Source organism: Oculina patagonica, chromosome 3 (assembly GCF_052425735.1).
Source record: "Oculina patagonica isolate OP01 chromosome 3, crgOcupat, whole genome shotgun sequence".
Taxonomy (NCBI): Eukaryota; Metazoa; Cnidaria; class Anthozoa; order Scleractinia; family Oculinidae; genus Oculina; species Oculina patagonica.
In genome coordinates, this window is record NC_135760.1 from 5,289,924 (window position 1) to 5,312,941 (window position 23,018).

The window sequence follows — 23,018 nt, forward strand, 5'->3', positions numbered from 1 at the left end:
TTCTCGGAATGCAAGGAATCACAGCGATGTTTCTCGGAAACAAATCCTTGTCGGAATAGATTGTGAATATATAAACCCTTTGCCCTCTTAAATAATACTTTTGAGTGCAATCACAGTAGCTTTTTAGTTTAGCTAAGGCTGCTTAAAAACAGTCTTAGTGATGTATTGTAATAATGTCCACCGAGTAATTCTATTTTAATAATACATTATACTCCCTTAGTCACAATGTCCAACGATTAATGTTTCGGTCGATTCGGGTCATGTCAGAAGAAACGCTTCTTTGTTGCAAATCAGGTCAGTCAACATATCAATATCTGAGGCGGTTTACACGCTTGATTAGACAGTGTCTCCACGATTGATTAAGTACCGTTTGGTTTACATTGTGATTGAAATGATTACTGACACTGGGCAAATGAACCCATTTCATTTCTTGCTATCAGCAACGTATCATGAAATAGAAACTCTTAATTAAGCTACCCTTGGGTGGATAGTCTGTGGATGAGTCACGCCTTAGTATAGCTGTAAAGAAACAAGGTGCAAGTCAAGCACTTTTTCTGCATGAATTAACACGCGACTCACCAATATGGCTCATTATATTTTCCATAAAGTTTTATTGCTTCGAAGAGCATTGGGAAATGGTTCAGTGATCATCAACACCAGCCCGTAAGCGAACAAAATAAAGAAAGAAACCGCTGAAATTAGAGAGATCACCGATTAGTCAGTGGGGTAACCCTTCCTAGTACAGTGTACTTTACTGAAATTATGCTCAATAGCTTGAGTTACGGTCCAGTTTCTAGCCCAGGACTGCTTTAAGCCACAGCCATTCTCTAATATTTACGTTTTCAATTCTTTTGCAGTTTCTCAATGATCTAAATGTAGAGTGCGCAATTAGAATAATCCTTTCCTGTCTGTATTGTTGCAGTTGACGTATTATCGACCAGACCTGTCAGTCATTCAATTGCACTATAACATTGAAAGAAAACAGTATAGTCAGAGAACGCACGCTCAAAAGAACATCCGTTGATTCCGGGAAACAGATGCATGGTTCAATGGGGTCAGTGCGTTCACCCTGTGTTCGATTCCGCGAAAGACGTTTTGCATTGTAAAAACGAATACCGACAGGTACAATAATATTATTTGGTTAAATTTTTTTTAGAGGGTGGGGAGGTGGGTTTGAGCAAATGCACATCAATAACTTAATTTTTATTAATTTTTTAGCTTTATTAAGAAACATTAGTGTTTGTTGTGACTTTCACTGACTGTAATCCTAGCTTATATTATGGTAAATAACCACCATATAGATACGATTGTTTCATCAGGTACTTACGAGTTGATCTGACCACACTGCATAGCGGGCTCTGGCAACGAGATGCACTCGGAATTCTCGGGGAGAATCGCAAAGTGGTTTCTGAGAATTTTCTGAGGAAAAGAAAGTTGTAAAAATGCCTCCCGTTTTCGATTCTTCGGAGGAAAAAACGAATGGTGCAAGACTGTTGCGTTTAGTAATCGACGGAAGGACATACGTGCTAAGAGAGTTTCTACACTCTATTCATCCGCCTACAACATTAAAGGGAGTGTTCGACAACAACATTAGCAGGCTTAAGTGCCTTCGTTACACGGAAGCCGAGAGTTATATCCCAAACCCAGTGGGAACAGCTATTCCCCGATTCAGGTGACCCACCAGACTCCGGGACATTTGACATTACACTGTTGCATCTGTTACTTCGGGAAGTTTGCAATTTGACGGCGCCTTCAACTGGATGGCACAATTTACCTGCAGTCAGTGATGGTAGTCGTGAAGCAAACATTGTCCGAATAAAATGCTATAGAAATGAGCTATGTCACAACGTTTCTACAGGTATTTCTAACGTCGGGTTTGAAGACAAATGGAACGTCATTTCTTCGGCATTGGTGGCCTTGGGACTCGACCAAAAGGAAGTAGACCGCCTGAAGACTGAACCCATCGATCATGACACTGAACGTCGTGTAGAAGACGCGGTAAAGAAGTGGAAACTTGAATTTGAGCCACGAGTAGAGAACTTAGAGAAAGACGTACTGAAAATGAAAGGTGAAATGTCGCGTATCCAAGGGTCTATTTCAGAGCAAACTACTCATGAACTTCCAAACTGTCTTCCGGACGAAGTTACAGATGTCTTTGGCCGTTCGCAAGAGATACAACTGGTCACCCAAACCATCCTAACAGGACAAGTTGCCACTGTTGTTATAACTGGGGGACCAGGATTTGGAAAGACAGCAGTGGCTACCAAAGTGGGGCATGAACTGGCAGCCAACCGAGAGAACGTGCATGCAGTTTTGTTCTGCTCTCTCAGGTCAAAAGCAGCGGTAGACGATGTAGCTGCCTCAATGATCCTTACTTGCAGTAAAAACCACTCTCAACCACCAGAGAACCCTCAACACTGGCTTAAAAATTGGAGCAAGCAGCAGAAACAAAGGGTTACATTCATTCTGGACAATGCAGACGATGTCCTAGAATCAGGCGACCGAACTGGCTTTGTAAGCATTTTACAAGACATGAGAATGTTATCAAAATGTCATGTTACTTTTGTTGTTACCACTCGAAAAGTATTTAAAGACCCCAGCCTGAAGATGAAAGAAGTGCGACTGACACCTTTATCCCCTGAAGAGGCAAAGAAACTTCTTGTTTCTAAAGTCCTCGATGATGGTGTGCAGAAGAAGCTGTCTGAGACAGAAAAATTAGTTGAACTTTGTGGTTTTGTACCTCTGGCCCTCTGCATCGTTGGCTCATTGCTTTCAGACTATGCAGAAGATGAACTAATAAGAAGTCTCAAAGAAAAGCCAATGGATGTTCTCCGAGAGGATGAGAGTGATGAAAATTCTGTTGAGAAAGCAATAAAAACTTCTTTTGACTTTTTGAGTGAGAGTGAACAAAAGGGCCTGGTTCTTATGTCTGTATTTCCTGGCTCATTCAATTCTGATGCTGCTCAGGCTGTGATTACTTCGACATGCTCTCAACCACTAATGGTCCTTCGTTCCTTAAAAAACCGGTCTCTCCTTGAGAAGCCAGCCTCGGATAGATATCAAATCCATCAGCTCATCCAAGCATTTGCAAGGGAGATTGGTCAAGCCAGGTATTCCCAAGCCCTTGTCCAAGGAGAAAGAGTGGCCTTTGATCACTTTATTTCTCGGCTTGCAGTTAATGCTAACATGTACTGGAGCAAAGACAAGTGCCATGAGTCAATTAAATCTTTTAATGAAGACAGGCACAACTTTGAGTACTTTCTTCAATTCTTTCTTCAAGGAGCAAATCATCAAGATCCATCATACCTCATGGCAACTTTGGAGACCTTAGTGGAGAAGTTTTCCCAAAAATGCTTGTATCTGGAAATGTGTCTTCTTCCAAGTGTTTACGTAAAACTCTTAGAAGAGTGGCTTCGTTTGTTGAAGTCTGACAAACAACCCACCAGCAAAATAGTGGAGCTTTTGTGCCTTCTTGGGCATGAAAGTAGAAAAGTAGGAAATCGAAATAAATACAAACAGTTCTTAGAGCAAGCCATAAAACTACACACAGAAAATCCAGAAGAATTTGACCGAGAAAAGGTGTCAGAAGCTTTTTTTCGCAATAACTATGCACGCTATCTAGCCGAAGAGGGAAACTGTGGTAAAGCAAAAGAACAATTTGACATTGGTTTGAATATATGTGAAGAACATTTGCCAACAGATTATGTACAGAAAGCGGTTACTTTGCTTTATTCTGGTCGAGAAGACAACCGTCGAAATGAACGTGACGAGGCAGAGAAAAAGTTGAATGGATCACTTAATCTATTTCAGAAGAGTCTCGGCAAACACATCATGACTGCTCTACTTCTTAAAGATGTTGCAGATTTTCACCTTTTTCATGGTGAAAAAAGCCTGGGATCTCCTGAAGACCGCCAAAAGTCTATCCCATTGTATGAGCAAGCCCTCGAAATGATGGAAAATCTTGGCATTAAAGACCACAAAGAGTGCATTCTGACACTCACCAACTTAGGGATTTGTCATCAATTGCAAGACAAGATGGAAGAAGCAATGAAATTATATCAAGCATCTTTGAACATTGCAGAACGAGAATTAGCAGAAAATCACAGGTGGAAGATCTATGTGAAGACTCAAATAGCTTACTGGTGCAAAGTAAATGGAAATATGGTGGAAGCTCAAGAATGGAAAGACCAGGCAATGCAGATGAGTGCTGCACTTGCACTGCCAGAAAATCAACCACCCAACAAGTTTTTGCTACATAAAATTTAAAACTCTCAAAGAGCAACTAACAGATGAATTGAGTATGAGAAGATGGCACTTGACATTAATTTGTACTGCTTATTTTGTGGGTTTAACTATTCACAGTATTTCAATTTCTACAGAAACCCATAAAACCTATAAAAGCATCCTGTGCCTCTTACTATGGACATAATTTCCCTTTCAAAGTTTTACTTTAGTTTCTTCATTCATCTTTCAAAGGTCTTTTACAAGCTGACAAGTACATGTAGATATATGGTACACCAGTATTTCGTTGCTTGTGGGCTCTACGTTCCCATAGTCTAGTCTTAATTCTTGGTAAATATGTCAGTCTTTACACAGCCATTGCCAGGAAATCGAAGAGCTTACCATCATGGATGGTGCGGCAAACTAAGTTTGGCAAAGTGTTTTGATGATTGCTGACCCTCTGAAAAACTGAACCTTATTCAAATAGCCCACTCAATATTGTAAAATAGAGAAGGTACAATGAGTCACACTTGAATCGCGGGAATTCAGTATGACTTTGATTCTTTCTGTTGAGTTCTATATAACAAAGCAATGCATATTTGACATTTTCTTTATATCAGTCTTTTAGGAATGTAGACATTTTTGTTGGAATGTGTGCTACAATCCTGATCATAATTGTTGAAAAACTTCTTTTTTGAGAGTCTTCCTCCTCCCCACCCCTGCTTCATGTTATTAAAACACTTTAGCACTAGTACATAATATAAGTACACTTGCCAGTGCCCAACATTGAGAGGGAGGGGGAAAGGGGTGTGGACATGCATAAAGAAGTCACATGTAGGATCAGAATTTAAGTTTTTGAATGTGTTTCCACTACATAGACCGAGGTTGTAGCTGTAGGTTGCTGAGACTGAAAAGTCCAGGTTCAACTGCTGGCCGGGGTAAAATGCATTGTATTAATGAGAAACACAATTTACTCTCACAGTACTTCTCTCCACCAGCAGCCAGGGAGTGTAAATGGGTCCTGGTTAACTGTCAGAGCAACTGGACGAACATTCTGGGGGATACCTGCTATAGACTAGCATCCCATCCTGGGGGAGGTAACAAGCAATTAAACTAATAAGTCTATTGCTATGGAAACCAGAGTTTAAGTACTGCACCATCACTAACCAAACTTTGACATGCTCGAGGATAGTAGATGCACTACTTGTTATGTATGAAATTATGAATTAATTTCAATTTCATTTTTAAGAATGCTTTAGCTATATAAGGTTGTGATTCATTTTCTTTTCATAGTGTTGCAATCTGTAGTATGTACATTCCATTTGTCATATTGTAGTTTATATGTGTGATTATGCAGGTGTCACCTGAATTAGCTTTGTTTACAAAAATTGAGCGAGAACCAGTAATATGTAAATAAACCTTTTATTATTATATTATTTGTAATGAGTTATTATTACTGGTCACAGGCAGAGCTTCTTTATTCGCTGTGATGGGTTGGAGAGGAGGATGGGGTTGGCCAGGGGAAGGCAAAGATATAACATGCTGTATTTGTAACTATTCATGATCATAGCAAATGTTGAGATGACGTACTTTTTTCTTATATACAAGAAGTTAATTTAGGCTGCTATAAAGTGAAAGGGTCTTCTGAGTTCCTTTTACGCTAATAATAAATTGCATACTTGAAATACAACTTTCTATCGCTGGAAGACAACTTTAGAAAGCCCAGCGAAGCGTTGCGTGACGAGCGCAAACAGCGGCAGCAAAAAAGACTAGCACATAGGTAGCTTGGTCTATTAAATAGACAATTGAATGCTTGAAAATAGCCTGAAATTCAGCCGTCTTCTCAGGTCGCTTACTTTCTCCAAAGTAAGCAACCAGAGGAGACAGCCAAAATTCAGGCTAGCTTGAAAATTGACCTTCGATTTCCTGTAAATTCTTTACTCGGGGTTCAAAAATTAGTTTCCACTGCTTAGCTCTCTCCTTCACCCGACCGTTCAGTGTTATGATCAATGGGTTCAGTCCTTAGGCGATTAACTCCCTTTTGATCGAGTCCAAAGGCTACCAACTGAACCAGTGACTGACAAATCGTGTTCCACTTGCCTTCCAATTCGTCAGTAGGAATGCCGATAAAAAATACTACGATAAAGCGTGAAGTGAGAAATAACTTTTCTTCCTGACTGTCGATCGAAAATCATACACATCACAGGACGTAAATTCTCACCCAGTAGCTGGTGGATGAATGCAGTGTCAATAGTCCCACAGTACTTCGTCTTGTGTCATTCGTTTTTTACTTTGACGCATCAGTTGAAGAGAGATCAAAGTGCCCGTTGGGCTGTCTCGTGTTACAGATCAGTAAAGTAGCTCAGAAAAACCATCTCCGGATTCTACAATATTGATTCTCAAATTTCATTCTCAAGCATTTGCAACAGCTCGTGCTATACCAGCATCGCACCATGTGCCCTTTCTTCACATTCTAACTGTATTGCTTCAAGCCTCATGCAAGGTCCAAAGAAGACAATTACAGGTCATTACAGTCTATGTGAATCTGTCTTTTCTTTATTATTCGCACTTCCCTTAATGGTTTTATTCTGTATCTACCGCGTATTCAATATAATGCTTTCCTATTATGGCCTGAATGAAGTTTAAACAACCTACCAAAACGCAAAATGAGATACCACTTCAATTTTTCTGTTTGCGTGATAACTTCACTTAATATTCTCCTTTTGACACATCATTTGACATATCTGAAAAGTGCTCTGGCGCCAACAACCCTCGACCCGATTGTACACTACACAGTATTTTCGACAGATGTTGCCCGAACATTCAGTCTTTGTTTAGCAAGAACGTCACCTGACACTACACTTGAAATCTAAAGCCGAAGTGGTGAAAAGCAAAGCAAATTAGTTTCCTGAGAAGGTTTTTCGACGTAATTTGCTTCTCACTTCTTTCTAATGGGGATCTGTTTTATCTGGAGGCATTATGTATTAAATAGAGCCGTAAGATTGTGGCCAAGGAAATGTCTAGAGGTCATTGCATTTATAGTCTGCGCTGCGTGGTTTCCTGTTTGTTTCACACTTCTTTGCCACATGTTTTGCTAGTTTAGTTTGTTTTTGCTCAAGTCTATTTGTAAAATACGCTTTAAAATCTCGAAATTTACGCCGTAGGACATGTTCCGTGAAAACGTTGATTACTTGCATTTTGTTGATACTGTTGCAAAATGTATTGTGTATTATCACTTAATATATATTGGTCCGGCTTCGCAAGTGACAACCGGAAATGAATTTGATTGCTTGACGCTTAAAAGACTTTATCCCTGGTCCTCTTCGTGCCAAATTTCGAGTTCAGTGCTCGCCTTATTTCATCCCAGACCTTTCGTGCTTCTCTGCTCTTCAGGCGATCGAAATTATCAGCCCAAAGACGAATTAGCATTTTCTGATCATCGTCGGACCCATTTGTCGTAAGTTCTCTTTGCCGGTCCGGATTCGGGAGAAGATGCTGTAGATGTACTTGCAACAGCAACGGGACTCGTCGGGGAGCTCGTTATATCGCTCGATGCGCTCCCTGGCCTGCTTTGACTGCCTTCACCCACGTCTAACTGCGAATGCAGTTTATTCATAAAAGGGCCAAACTGCTGTTGCTGATCAAAAAAGTAACCGGATAAAATGGTGTTGAACTGAGAAAAAAGCCACCTCCATCCATGATCGAGTTAGACTTTCTCAAAGTCCGTTTACGGCTTTTCGACTTGGGGCAAGTCTATGATCACCGCGAGTGTTCTAGCGAAGTTTCCGCGCTTTGTGATTGCGTGCGATCATGACCTTCAATGTCATTTCCCTGACAGGTTCTGTTATCACTGGAGACGGCTTCCTTTGTTATTAAAGACAAAATTTTGGAAAATCGGTTCGCCTTTTTAAGTGGAGGTCGCACTTAAAAATCTTGCGTGTTGATAGTAAACAAATTCTTCCAAAAAAATTTTTAGTGCGACCCGGCCCTAAGAAAAACAAACAAAAAAGGAATTATGAATTTGACTTTGTGACCTTAGTGTCTTCAAAATATCATATCACGTTCTGGAAAGCGTATACAATTAACAAAGCAAAGCAAATTAATTTCCTGTTTCTCAGATAACGATAATCGCACTTCCCTTAATCCTTTTATTCTGTTTCTACACTATTCATAATACGCCCTTCCTATTCTTTACTGAATAAAGTTTAAAGAAACGAACAAAGCCGAAGATGAGATACCACATCAATATTTTTGTTTGCGTGGTAACTTCACTTAATATTCTCTTTTTGACACATCATTTGACATATCTGAAAACCGCTCTGACCTCAACAACCCTCGACCCTAACACGCACCAAAATGGCTTTCTTGTAACGCAAACAGAAATTTAACAACAGCTTTTCAGCCAGCCGCATACTTTAACAATACCCACCGCAAATATAATATCAAAACACAAACCTACCGTAAAGATAAATTCATTTTCCATGTAAAAAACTACCTATTTAAGCAACATATGTGAGATAAAATCTCCTTATCAGATTTGGCGGTATTACTAAAGATGATACTTCATGTAATATATTACATTATTCACATACCTTAGTAATCCAAACATTTGCACCATGTCTCACACGTGTAAATAAGCACGTTTAAAACTCGACAAGAGAAAACGCAAACACGAAGAATCAGGAACATTGCGTTTAATATGATTCTTTATACTACGTTTAACTACACTCTTTTTATGAAATAAACTATGAATTTTCGTCAAGCAAATTCTCGATGGAGCTCTATCTCTTTTTCTGCTGATTCTTTTTAAAACTCTTCGCCCATTACAACAACATTTATCGCAACAAAACTTATCAATTTTACTTTCATCAGACACTGATTTAAGCTGCAATTTTTCATAGTCAAAACATTTCCTACAATAACAACCTTTGTTTCTCATCAATTCCCTACCTCTTTCACATACTCGTTCACAAACGCCACCATTAATACATTTCTGACATTTCTGACAAGTCTGATACATCAGCAGCTTATTCATCACTATTTTTATTTTACAAAAACTTACAAGAACATGGACTAACAAACAAACATGTACGTTTTCTTAGAAATATTATAACGCTCTCTAAATTACAACCACATTCCAAACACTCCATATAAGGAAGAAAACTACAACCCGTTTTCAAAACATGCAAAGCAGCTTAAAAATGCTACACAACCGTCAAACACTCCACAAATATCTAATGAAATACAAAACTTCCTACCTCATAGTTTGGCCATAAATAAACCGACTAATTGATAATAGGTCTCTCTCTCACTGCCTTCCTCAAACTTTCTTTCAGACTGTCTTCAACAGAAACAATAAGTTATACAGAAACAAAACCTACAAAACAAAAACAAAACAATAATCATTCCATTAAAACAACAACTACTGAAAACTAACACATAACATCACGTACTCATATCACTCACCTAACTTAACTAAACGTCTATCAAATTACTTCTTACTTCTCTAAACTAAGTAACAACTGAAAACCTTCATTAACATACGAACCGCTCTAAATATATCTGTGATGCTTACCTACTTATACCGGTAATGACAATATGAACAATAAGGACGCCTATTAAACATGTAACCCTATTCTTTCCACACCTTCAAACTAATCTGACCCGTTTGTGACCCGTCGCACATCCGTGCAAGATACTTGAGCAATTCATTAATAAGAATCAACTGATCGTTCACATTTTACGACACACAAGGAGAAATCACTTTATTCTACCACTGCAAACCCGATTTACCTTGCTACCTTGTCACTTCTTTACCTTACTGACGTCTTAGATGCATACTCTTGTTTTCAAAGTTGTTAAGATGCCATATTTTTGACACAGATTTTCATTTTTATTGAAATGTAAAAAATGGAGAACAGATGATTTTGTGATCAGTAAGACATAAGTACAATCATGAACAATTTACAAAGCAAATTAATTTCCGGTTTTTTCAGATAACGTTAACCGCGGTAATTGTGTGCCAATCTTTTATTTGATTGCGTGATTACTTGACTCAATTTTAGCTTAATAATATTCTCCTCTTGACACATTGTTTGACAGATCTGTAAATTGGTGCGACCATTTATTAGACAACTTTTTACAACGCTGGCTGTAATCTTGCAACAAATAAGAATCGACTAATCGTTCACATTTAACCACACACAAGAGACAATGAGTTTATTCTCCGACTGCAAACCTGAGAGATTTACCTTGCTACTGTGTCACTTCTTCACCTTACGTGAGGTCTTAAAATAACCACAACTATGACAACCAAGTTCAAAACATTAGCATCTGTTTTTCAATTCACTTAGATAAAATCTTTTTATCATCTTTTTATCATATTGTCGGCATTTTGCCGAACTAACAAAGGGAAGGTACTTCATGTAATACATCACACTAGAGACCGGAATGTGTGTACATTATTTTTTTAAGAAGGGGACAGAGAACAGATAGAACAATTTCCAGCACAGAAAAATAAAGCTGAAAAAAATCGTGCAAGGAGAACCATGAGGAAAAAAAAAAGAAGAAAATCTTAAAGTTTGTTTTTGCATAACCAGAAAGCGAAAAAAATACTGCCCAGAAAAATTGGCCAAACCCCTGCCCCATATCGCGTAAAAGCAAAATACTACGTACCTTAATATATTCCGAGAATTTACAATATATGTGTAACAATTAAACTCGAAGAGAAACCGCATATTATGCCAGGAGCGTTAGAATGAAGGTCTAAAAAGTTCACTTGCAATACAACCAAAGGTCTATTTCTTACCTTGTTTCCTTGCTACCTTATCACTTCGTTACCTCACGTGAGATCTTACACAAAGCACTATCCTGAGGGACCAACTACACTGCAATATCTCGCGTTACGTCACGGTCACGTCGTTTACGACGTGACCGTGCCGTAACACGAGACAAAAACGATGTTCATGGCAGCACAGTCTGGACGATAAATTCTTAGAAACAACCAGCGATTCAGAAACGGCTTTCTCGGAAACCTTTTTGTCACAAATCTTCAAGTTGATTGGTAAATAGCATTTGACCGTCAGTTCTGGGTCACTACTTTGCCCTATCACGAGGAAGTATAAGGTTCTCATTGTCTTTAAACTGTCAGTTCTCGTGATATGGTGGTAGTCACGCTGGGGACATTGTTTACGTTCTGGGTTTGATGCATCGTGCAAAACTGAGTTTTCGGACCAAGTTACAGTAATTAATGTCGAATATCCTTAGCAGTTTCCGAATATTCGCTCTGAACGAGAAGGTTACAGAAAATACCGGGCTCAAGAAGGTACAGAAAGAGAAATAAGTACTAAATTTCTTTTAATTGAACCTTCCATTTCCTATTGTTAAAACAAGCGTCTAATCATGACTAGTGTGGTTCAGGGTCACATAGGCCTTTTTCTTGCATATCGCCGCACTCAGGCAGGTAGAAAACATTTTTTTTTATTTATAAACACTAGAAACAGAATTAGAGGGAGCCAACTTGCCGGCCTCAGGAATCGAAACCGTTCAGCAGTTTTGCTAGTCATTACAAATCCTGGTTCGAATCTTTGCTCGCGTACAAGCTATTTATTGTACCAACTTGAGTAGTAAAACTCTGTTCGTAAAACACTTCACGGTTATAAATGAAACAAGATCTGGAGTGTTTACATTACAAACTTTGAAGTTGTGAAATGCCTGAGTCGAAAAACCAACTAAAGAGCCTTGTTTCTGTTTGAAAACAACTGGAAACGTATCAATTCAAACTAATGCAAAATTACCACAGATGGACCGGTACCTCTGAAGTTTTAACCGAAGGTTACTAAACTATTGCATGCCACAAAAACTACTAAAACAATCCCAGGACAATAATTACCTCGAGCTAAGTAATTTAAAGGCTCTTTCGGATGACTGAGTGAAATGTAAAAAATGCCTAAACCAACCAAGGTAATAATGCCAAACACAGCACTCCATATTCCGTATTGTCTACACCTGAGTGCCTAGAGACATCCCTTGGTCTTTATAGCCTGTGAAGGCAGTCGATTCTCATTGTTCACGGTCGCTTTGCGCGAAGTTCCAGATAAATGAAAAAGCGACGGTGAGCGATAAATGTCGGCTGCATTTGCAGGTCAGGTCTACTCACTGGCATGTGAATCACATAGGGAAACGACTCTTTCAGTTCCTCTAGAACAAGAATTGTGAGTTTTCTTGCGAGCAAACGTGATAATTTTTGCAGTAAAACAGTGTTTTTACGCTGTTGAACTCCGTATAACAAAGTTAAACTGAAAACTATTAACTAGGATAGGTACATCGTGAACGTCTTCAAAGAAGGGTATCTGGATAACATTCCAGAAACAGTTTAATCTCAAATCTGTTTGCCAGTTTTCCCATAGGCTGCTCAAGTCTATTGTACATTTTGAGTCCTTTCTTCATGGAAAGTTTCGCTTCTTCCACTCTCCCAACGTTAAGGTATAGAAGAGCCAGATGAGTTTCAATCATTGCTTTCCATTTGTGATCATCATCTAACTCGATCTCAGCGACTTGTTTTGCTTTCGTAAGCAAATTGATTGCTTCTTGATAGTTTCCTTTGCTTTTGTAACAAAGTGCGTAGTTTTTTAGAGTTAAAATACTTTCTTTGTGGCCACCCACACCAAGTTTCCCCATGATAGTCAAAGCTTGTTCGTAGTGCTGAAATGATTTGTCCTCGTCATTGATGTTTTCATGAAAGAAGTGGACGTCGGCGAGGGCTTTATGGCACTGAGCAGTCATAAAATGCTCCCCGAGACAACGTTTGAACAGGCCCATTGCTTCCTCGAGATAAAGAATACTTTTTTTGTGTCGTCCGATGAATAACAACGTCGCTGCTGTTTCAGGATGTTCATTTAGTTTTTTTCTAGATAAAATTAAAGCGATTCCATAAGCTTTACGGATCAGCTCCGACCTACGAGGTAGAAATCCTGCAGCAAGAAAGCGTGCGTAACTATTAAAAAAAAGGACCTGCGACAAACCATTTGTTCTAAATTCAGTATAATTCCTAGCATAAACCTGCTTTGCCCGTTTCATAAGATCTTTGTACTGTGCTTGGTTGCCCACCTTTCTCTTCTCATGTCCAAGAAGGCACAAAATTTCAACTGTGTGGACGGGTTGAATTTTTGTTTCAAAGTGATTCAAAAGCTTTTCCAGAATCATAATGTAAAAGCTTGGCAGGAGGCACATTTCTAAGTACATGCACTGTTGTGGAAAATTGTCAAGAAATTTACTGGTAGATGATTGCAGGCGAGCTTCATCTCGTTTCTCCATTGTATGAATATAGAAATGCAGAAAGTGCTCAAAATTGTGCCTGTCTTCATTGAAGGCCTCGACAGATTCTTTGCACTTGTCTTTGCTCCAGTACATATTAGCATTGTCAGCAAGGCGAGAAACGAAGTAGGCACAGGCAATTTTCTTTCCTTGAACAAGGGCTTGGGAATACTTGCCTTGACTAACCTTCTTTACAAAAGCTTGGATAAGCTGATGGACTTCATATCTACACGAGCTTGGCTGCTCTAAAAGAGACCTGTTTTTAAGCGAGCGAAGAATTGGCACAACTGGCTGTGCTCCAATATCAATTCCTTCTGTAATTACAGTTTCGGCAGCATCAGAATCGAAAGAACCTGGAAACACGGACAAAATGGCCAGCGCCTCTTGTTCTATTGGAGTCAAGAGGGCAAATGAAGTCTCGATTGCTTTCTCGAGGGAAATGTCATCAGCCTGAAGAACATCTAAGGGTTCCTTTTCAAGACTTTGGATTAATCTGTCTTCCTTGTAGACTGAAAGCAAGGAGCCAACAATGCAAAGCGCTAGAGGGACACAACCACATAATTCAACGATTCTTGTCGTCTGAGTGAGTTTCTGCCTAGTTTCAACGCTGTTTACCTTCCAGAGAAGAAGGTTTGATGCCTCATCCGAAGACAAACAGCTCAATCTAATGATTCTAAAATCACAACTAGGCGCATTGACTGCTTTTCTAGAAGTAATTACGAAAGTCAAACTCTCTTTTGATAAGGCTCTCATATCCAGTAACATTTTTACAAATTGATCTTGACTACTAGACTCGAGGACATCGTCTGCATTGTCCAAAACGAAAGTGACTTTCTCCGATTGTTGTTTGCTCCAGTTTAAAAGCCAATGTTGGGGATTTTCTGGTGGTTGAGAGTGGCTTTTACTGCAAGTAAGGATCATTGTGGTAGCTATATCTTTTAATGTTGCTTTGGATGCAAGAGAGCAACATAGCACCCTCCTACAGTATTCAAGTTTGGCAAGCTCGTGGGCCACTTTGTTTGCCACAGTGGTCTTCCCAAATCCCGGCCCACCAGTTATGACGGTCACGGAGTCGGTTCCACTTTGGACAGCTTCTATAACTTGCTGAATTTCTTTTGAACGACCAAACACATCTGGAACCTCATCTGGAAGGCAGTTGGAGAGCTCATGAGGAGCAGGTTGCTCTGAAACGGGTCGCTGAATGTGCACTTTCAAATGTTGCACTTCCTCTTCTAAAGTCGCGACTCCTGGTTCAAAATCAAGTTTCCATTTCTGTACTTCCTCGTCTACTCGTCGTTCCGTGTCGTGGTCAATGGTCTCCGTCTTGAGATGGTCTATTTCTGGTTGATCAAGCCCTAAGGCTACTAGTGAATGAGAAATTTTGTTCCACTTGTCTTCGAATTCGCTCTTTGGAATGCCGGTAGAAACATTTTGGCACAGCTCATTTCTGAAGCACGTGATTCGGATGATGTTTGCTTCAGGACTGGCATCACTGTCTACAGGCATTTTGTGCCATCCTGTCGGTGGCGCTGTCAGATGACAGAGTTCACGGAGTAATAAATGCAACAGCGTGATGTCAAATGTTTTCGAGTCTGGCGGATCACCCGAAGAAGGAAATAACTTTTCCCACTCATCAACAAATATTACACGTCTCAACTTCAGACTTTGAAGTCTTCCAAAGTTGTTGTTTAAGACGTGTTGTAATGCCGTAGTTGGATGAATAGAATGAAAAAACGTCCTTAGAACATGCGTTCCTCCATCAATCAGTAGTTTTGCCAGTCTTGTGCCATTCGTTTTCTCTTCCGATACATCATACACAGATGACCCAGAAGAACAAGCAGACGAAGCTGCGGCTGCAGCCGCCATGTTTCCTTTTTTCTTCAAGTTTAGGAGCAATGCATAGTTGTTATTTAACTTTGTTTGCAATGATGAAGGCGTTATAATGGAATGCAAAAGTCCGATCAGAGCTTGTGTTCCTCCATCAGTTAGCAAACGTTCCAATCTCGTGCCGTTTGTCTTTTCTGGCGATGGATAGAAGATGTCGACTCCGAAGCAACAGGAGATCAAACAAACAGATATTTCTAGGAAACTGCGGGGTCATAAGGCCTCATAATAAGCTAAGCCTATCGTGAATATTGCATATATTGGAGTTTCTTATTGTCAGTGATGACATGCCCAACGTTCGTGACGTATATGCATCATTAATGGCCACAATCACAGGACGGGAGAGGAACCTGGAAACGAGGTTGATAGTGATGCACATGCAACATTTTCATTACAGTTTCATTTACAAAGATGTTACTGATTCGAATATCTCCTTCTGCACTGAACAGCCTACCTACCAAATGTCCAGCGAAGCGTTGCGTGACGAGCCCAAACAGCGGCTGCAAAGGAGACTACAACTCTGGCCAAAACGGTTGAGACACTGCTAATTTTCACCAATTTTGGTACTACAGCTCATGTTGGTCAATCCCCCTACCCCTATTTCAATGTTGTCGTTTTATGAAAACAAAGCCTAGTGAATTGCGCCTAGTGAATTGCAAACCCCATAAACAACATTGAGTGGGGGGAGAGGGGGCCTAACATGTTTTTCACAAGCTTGACAGGCAAGACATTCGCGAAAAATCTGTGCAATGTGTTTGTCTCAACTGTTTTTGTCCGGGATTGTAACTCATAGGTATATAGCTTGGTCTATTAAATCGATAATTGAATGCTTCTCTGGTCGCTTACTTACTCAGGAGTAAGCAACCAGATAGGAGGAGACAGTCAAACTTCAGGCTAGCTTGAAAGTTGACTTTTGATTTCCTGCTTTCCACTGCTTAGGTTTCTCCTTCACCCGACCGTTCCGTGTTATGAACAATGGGTTCAGATGATCAACTCCCTTTTGATCTAGTCCCAAGGCTACCAACTGAACTAGTGACTGACAAATTTGTTCTACTTCATTCCAATTCGTCAGCAGGAATGCCGATAAAAATACTGCGACAGTCAATTTCTGAATCATTTTATTTTATTTTGTTTCAGCAATAGCATCGCCGGCCGTCTGCAAGCATGTCATGTCATCCAGTTAAAGACGACGCAGTGAAATTGCAATCTTCCCAAACTAACAGATGCAAAAGCATGCGTGAATGTCGAGTCTGGTGGGCGATCTGAAGTGAGAAATAACTTTTCACACTGACTGTCTAATAACATACACCTCGTCGGAAGTGAATTCTCAGGCACACAGTAGCTGTTTTTGTTTTAACGTAGCTGGTGGATGAATGCATTGCCAATAGTCTCACAGTACGTAGCCTTGTGCCATTCGTGATTCCTTTGACGCATCAGTCGAAGGGGTAAGACAATGTAAATGTGTATGGCCGCACAGTCTGGAAGATAAATTCTTAGAAACAACCAGCCATCCGAAACGGCTTTCTAGGAAACCTCCTTCTCACATATCTACAAGTTGATTGGTAAATAGCATTTGACCGCCAGTTCTGGGTCACTACTTTTCCCTATCACGAGCAAGTATAAGGTTCTCTTGTCTTTAAACTGTCAGTTCTCGTGATGTGGTGGTAGTCACGCTGGGGACATTGTTCACGTTCTGGGCTTGATGCATCATGGAAATCTGAGTTATCAGACCACGTAAATTAATTCCTAATAACCCTAGCCGCTTCCAAATATTCCTCTTAACGAAAAAGTTACAAAAAAGCCCTGTTCACGAAGATACAGAAAAATAAATAAGTACAGGTTATCTTTTTAACAACTAACGGTCTTTCTATATCGATTCTATAAAACCTTCGTATTTCCTTAAAGCAATCATCTAATTATGCAAACTCGATCTTATTAGGTCTTTTTTATGCGTGGCTAATGTGGTTTAGGGTCACATAGGCCTTTTTATTTCCCACTCATGATCAGGCAAATAGAAAACATTTCTTTTATTTATAAGCACTAGAAACAGAATTGGAGGGGGGAGCATCAGGAATTGAAACCGTCCAGCAGTATTCCAACTCATTACAAATCCTGGTTAGAATCTTTGCTCGTGTACAAGCTAATTACAGTTATAAATGGCACAAGATCTAGAGTGTTTACAATACAACATTTTTAGTTGTGAAATGCATAAGACGAAAAACTACCAAAAAACCCTCCATTCCGTTTCGACAACAACTGGAAACGTATCAATCCAAACCAATGGAAAATTACCGGAGATGAACCTCATGTTTTAACCGAAGGTTACTTAACTATTGCATGCTGTTAAGACTATTAAAACAACAGGAAAATAATTCCTTTGAGCAAGGTAATTTAAAGGCTCTTTGGGGTGACTAAGTGAAATGCGCAAGCCAACAAGATAATAATGCCAAACACGGCACTCCGTATTTCGTATTCTGTTCTGTAGCCTGTGAATGCAGTCGACTCTCATCGTTCATCGTCACTTTGCACGAAGCTACAGGTAAAATAAAGCGAAGGTGGATAACAAGAGGCGCCTGCATTTTAAGGCTTGGTCTTCTCGCTGACAAGTGAATCAATTTTTCAAACGATTCTTCTGTTTCTTCCAGAGCACAAGTGGACTAGACGAGATTGTTTACGAGTACACGTGATAGTTTTTAGAGTACTAGAGTGTTTATACTGTTCAACTTGATATAACAAAGTTCAACTCGCTGTCTGCACTACCTCACGGAAGCAAGAACGTGTTCAAATAACCCTTCAAATAAGGGTATCTGGATAACACTTAAGAAATAGTTCAATCTCAGATCTGTTCGCCAGCTTATTTATAGACTGATCAAGTCTTTGATTCATCTCGAGTCCTTTCTTCATCAAAAGTTTCGCATCTTCCACTCTTCCAACACAATTGTACAGGACAGCCAGCTGAGTTTCAATCATAACCTTCCATTTATGATCTTCTTCCAGCTCAATGTCAGCGACCTGTTTCGCTTTCGCTAGGAACTCAATTGCTTGTTGAAAGTTTTCTTTGAGTTTGTGACAAAGTCTGTAGTTTTTTAAAGTCAAAATGCTTTCTTTGCGGCCTCCCATACCGAGTGTCTCCATCATATCCAGGGCTTCTCTATTGTGTTCAAAGGATTTGTCTAGCTCAACTTCAGAGTTCCCATTAACGAAATAAAAGTCCGCGATAGCTTTATGACATTGAGCAGTCATGACATGCTCCCCGAGGCAACGTTTGAACAGTTCTATTGCTTCCTGAAAATGCTGCATACTTTTGCGATGTCGACCAACAAATAGCAGGGTCGCTGCTGTTTCAGGATGCTCACTTAACTTTTTTTTGCACAAAATTAAAGCTTTTTCATCAACTCTACGCACCAGCTCCCATTTACTGGGTATTGTTGATGTTATAGAAAGAAATTGTGTGTAACTATTGAAAAAAAGGAGTCGAGACAAACTGTTTGTTCTAAATTCAGTGCGGCAATTCCTAGCATAAACTTGCTTCGCCTTTTTCATTAGATCTTTGTACTGTGCTTGGGTGCCCACCTTTCTCTTCTCGTGTCCAAGAAGGCACACAAATTCAACTGTGTGGACGGGTTGACTTTCTGCTTCAAACTGATTCAAAAGCTTTTCGAGAATCATAATGTAAAAGCTTGGCAGGAGACACATTTCTAAGTACATGCATTTTTGTGGAAAATTGTCAAGAAACTTGCTGGTAGATGATTGCAGGCGGTCTAAATCTCGTTTCTTCGTCGCTTGAACATAGACATGCAGAAAGTGCTCAAAATTGTGCCTGTCTTCATTGAAGGCCTCGACAGATTCTTTGCACTTGTCTTTGCTCCAGTACATTTTTCGCTTTGTCCGCAAGGCGAGAAATAAAGTGAGCACAGGCCATTTTCTCTCCTCGTACTGTCTTCGGATTTACTTTATTTGAATGAAAAACAAAAAACAGACCTTCGGATAATCTTTGGAATTTTCGGAAATATACGGAGTATAAAAAAAGTCACTTAAATGGAAAAAAGTATCTGAAAAATTCCGCCGGAATTCTGCCGATTCCTAGTTTTCCAGCTTACTCAATTTATTGCGGTTTTCAATGATATGCGATTGAAATTTCACACCAATTTGATGATTAAGATTTTTGCAACTTGGAACGAGGAGAATAAAATAAGTTTTGTGATTAAATGTTTTGACACATTAATTTCGTGTTTTTCTTTATTTTTAACAGACCCCAACCAAGGACCAGGGACTTATGGAAAGCTGAAATCAAGTGAAATTAAATTACAAGTTCTTTCTTCTCAAAGAAAGGTTTTGGTATATGTGCTTTTAGGGTTAGTCTTAAATTAATGGCTTCAGAAGTAGGGACTGCTATTATGATCCGAATAATTCAGCCATGAAAATATTGTTATATTATTATGTTTACAAATGTCATCCTTCAACTGAAAAAGTGATGACTAAAAAGTAGACTGGAACTTTTAGGATCTTCAATTATTGCCGTATTTTTGGTAAACATCCCAAAACATGTATTTACCAAAAACATGTATTTTTTTTTTGCAACATCCCTGTTTATCCAAAAACATCAATAACATGTTTTCTTTGTTTCGATGCAACTCAGTGAACAACTTTGTTTCAGGTAATAACGGTATGCTTTTGTAACTGACACAAAACGGATTTACGTCAGCGAATTTCAACCAGCTGAATTAATTATTAATATGACAGATATTTCTTGAGCGAATCCGTGTCATAAAACTGAATGCAATCAACCTTTTTTGTGTGTGTGTGTGTGTGTGGGGGGGGGGGGGGGGGGGGGGGAGTTCGAAGAATGTCAGCAAACCACACAGCATTATCCTCCATGTTTTGACTTCCCGTTGCTCATACAACACGGTATATTCTTTGTTCCGATGAAAATACCTTATTTCCGCTGCTAATAGCCACTTAGTTGGATTGCTGATTCAAAGCGCGGGGGACCAATATCAAAGATGACAACAATACTCAACGGACGAAGCTAACCAATATGTAAAAAATGTAAAACTGTAAATTGTAAATGTTGTTTATAGTGGTCATGCACTTAGCTTCGAGATACTTATGTGGATTGCTGGTTCAAAGAGCGGGGAACCAATATCAGAGATGACAACAATACTCTACGCCAAGCAGTTTAAGTGCTTTTGTATCAAAAACGGAACTTTTTGCTTTTTGTTTTGAGACAGGAAGACGTAAGGAAAGTATAAATTTAGTGAAGAGAGTAGAAAGCATCGCCGCAGGAGCTTGAAGAAAAAGAAAAGCGACACCGAGAAGTACAAGAAATATATCAAGGTAAAGGCGACTTAGAAAAGTGGCAGTCTTAATTATGGAATTCGTTTCTCTTACTTTTATACTGAACCACCTTCTCAGAAAGTTTGGAATGTCGTGAATGAGAAGGAATTTGTTTGTCGGCTGCTCTTCGGTTGCGGCGTTTTTTAAAATTTTTGCAGATGTCTGCCTTCGCTGTTGTTCAGGCAGCTTCTTGCGTGAGGTAAATTTCCAAATCAGAAGGTCGAATGATCCATAGTAAATGACGAGTCACTACAAAATAGAGGCCTGTTTGTTGAAGGGGGGTGGTCTTATGTCCCCCATCTAACTTTCAAACCTTTTCACGTCGCAATTTCAAAAGGTTCGCATGTCGCTGTTGGAATTTCGAATTCGTTCATAGCTACTGATAATATCGAAAATGTTTGAGTCCGGAAAGCACAACATAAAATAATACATTCTCTTAATTCTGTTGCAAAAAAATATTTCCTATTCTCGGATCTCTCGATTTGATTTATTGGCAAACAGTGAGTTTTTGACTCTGATTTTCGACAGCGTCGCGGTCTATTTAAAAACTATTCACCGAAGTGGAGGTGGCTAGTGGTGGATATTTACCGAGACGTGCAAATATTTTCCACTAGCCACTGACACTGAGGTGAATACTTCCTTTAGTGTATACTAAAACAGTGAGATAATATAGCCCGAAAGAAAGATTTTTGACTAGTTTTCCCCTTTCAAAGATTACAATTTTCTCTCGCGCGTTGCTCCGAGGTGAATAGCAAACGATATTCCGAGTTTGAGTAGCCAATCAGCGCGCGGCAAAAGCGCTATCCACTGTTTTAGTATATACAGTTTAATTCCGATAACTCGAACGTTCAGGGGAATCACAAAAGGTTCGAGTTAACGGGAGGTTCGAGTTATTGAGGGTTCGAGCTATCGGGATTCATTATATACTAAAGGAAACTCAGTCGTGTTCTATTGGAAATCCGCGAATCTGATTGGTTCTCCCATTGATTTCTATTCGCCGATAGAAAACAATCGCGCGCCCGCTGCTCTTTAAAGGGTGAATTTTTCTTGATTTTTGGCTTAAAAGTACATAAAATTATAAGTTTTAGACTGCAATTCGTTAGAGTTTCTACTAAAACAATTAGACTACTCGCCCTCGTTATCTATGAGCAATAGTCAACCCGGCTGCGCCTCGTTGACTATTCGCTCATAGAAAACTCAAACTCTTAGTCTAATTGTGTGAGTTAGCCTGCGTAACCGGCTGGATGCGCCAAAGAGTGCGAGTGCTTTGTTTACGGCGTACAGCACAGTCGAGCAACGAAGCCGCGAGGAAACTTGGGAGGAGTCGAGTTGATACAAGCCGAAGGAGACACCTTCCTGGGGGGGTCTGGAGGCATGCCATCCCAAACCATGTACATGTATTTACCAAAAACATTATTTTACCGATATTTTTTCGCAACATCCCTGTTTATTCAAAAACATCAATAACATGTTTTCTTTGTTCCGATGCAAATTAGTTGTTATTCGTTTGCTCATACAACACCGTCTAGAATTATTTGTTCCGATGCAAACACCTTATTTCCGCTGCTAATAGCCACTTATTTGGATTGCTGATTCAAAGAGCGGGGGACCAATATCAACGATGACAACAATACTCTACGCCAAGCAGTTTAAATGCTTTTGTATCAAAAACGGAACTTTTTGCTTTTTGTTTTGAGACAGGAAGACGTAAGGAAAGTATAAATTTAGTGAAGAGAGTAGAAAGCATCGCCGCAGGAGCTTGAAGAAAAAGAAAAGCGACACCGAGAAGAACAAGAAAGATATCAAGGTAAAGGCGACTTAGAAAAGTGGCAGTCTTAATTATGGAATTCGTTTCTCTTACTTTTATACTGAACCACCTTCTCAGAAAGTTTGGAATGTCGTGAATGAGCAGGAATTTGTTGGTCGGCTGCTCTTTCGTTGAGGCGTTTTTCAAACTTTTTTGCAGATATCCGCCTTCGCTGTTGTTCAGGCAGCTTCTTGCGTGAGGCTGAAATCTCCAGATCAGAAGGTCAAATGATCCATAGTAAACTAGAACCACTACGTGGAACTTACCGGGGCCCAATGGGTGGGGCACGGGATTGCATAAATAGACACAGCGGTCAAACGCCAAGGGCCTGCGTTGTAGTAAAACTTTCGGGCGAGCTTTTTCCGCCTAAACTATGTAAACAAGAGCATTTTACGGACAAAAGTCAAAGAGCTTGTTACTTTTTTCCAAAAACTAAGGAAACTAGCTTAAAGCT

General features: G+C 39.7%; 2 protein-coding genes and 1 pseudogene across 2 annotated transcripts; 1 reads left to right on the plus strand and 2 right to left on the minus strand.

Annotated features, from left to right (window-relative positions):
* The first annotated feature begins 974 nt into the window (after positions 1 to 974).
* On the plus strand, positions 975 to 4,717 carry LOC144645102 (uncharacterized; annotated as a pseudogene).
* Positions 4,718 to 11,798: 7,081 nt separating this feature from the next.
* On the minus strand, positions 11,799 to 15,771 carry LOC144645101 (uncharacterized). The gene has a single exon (XM_078504574.1). It carries the CDS (start codon positions 15,400 to 15,402, stop codon positions 12,559 to 12,561), a length of 2,844 nt encoding a protein of 947 aa, XP_078360700.1. The 5' UTR covers positions 15,403 to 15,771; the 3' UTR covers positions 11,799 to 12,558.
* A 1,661-nt stretch (positions 15,772 to 17,432) lies between these two features.
* Positions 17,433 to 19,346, minus strand: LOC144645159 (uncharacterized). The gene has a single exon (XM_078504641.1). The coding sequence runs from the start codon at positions 19,294 to 19,296 to the stop codon at positions 18,214 to 18,216; it is 1,083 nt and encodes a 360-aa protein (XP_078360767.1). The 5' UTR covers positions 19,297 to 19,346; the 3' UTR covers positions 17,433 to 18,213.
* Positions 19,347 to 23,018: the final 3,672 nt, after the last annotated feature.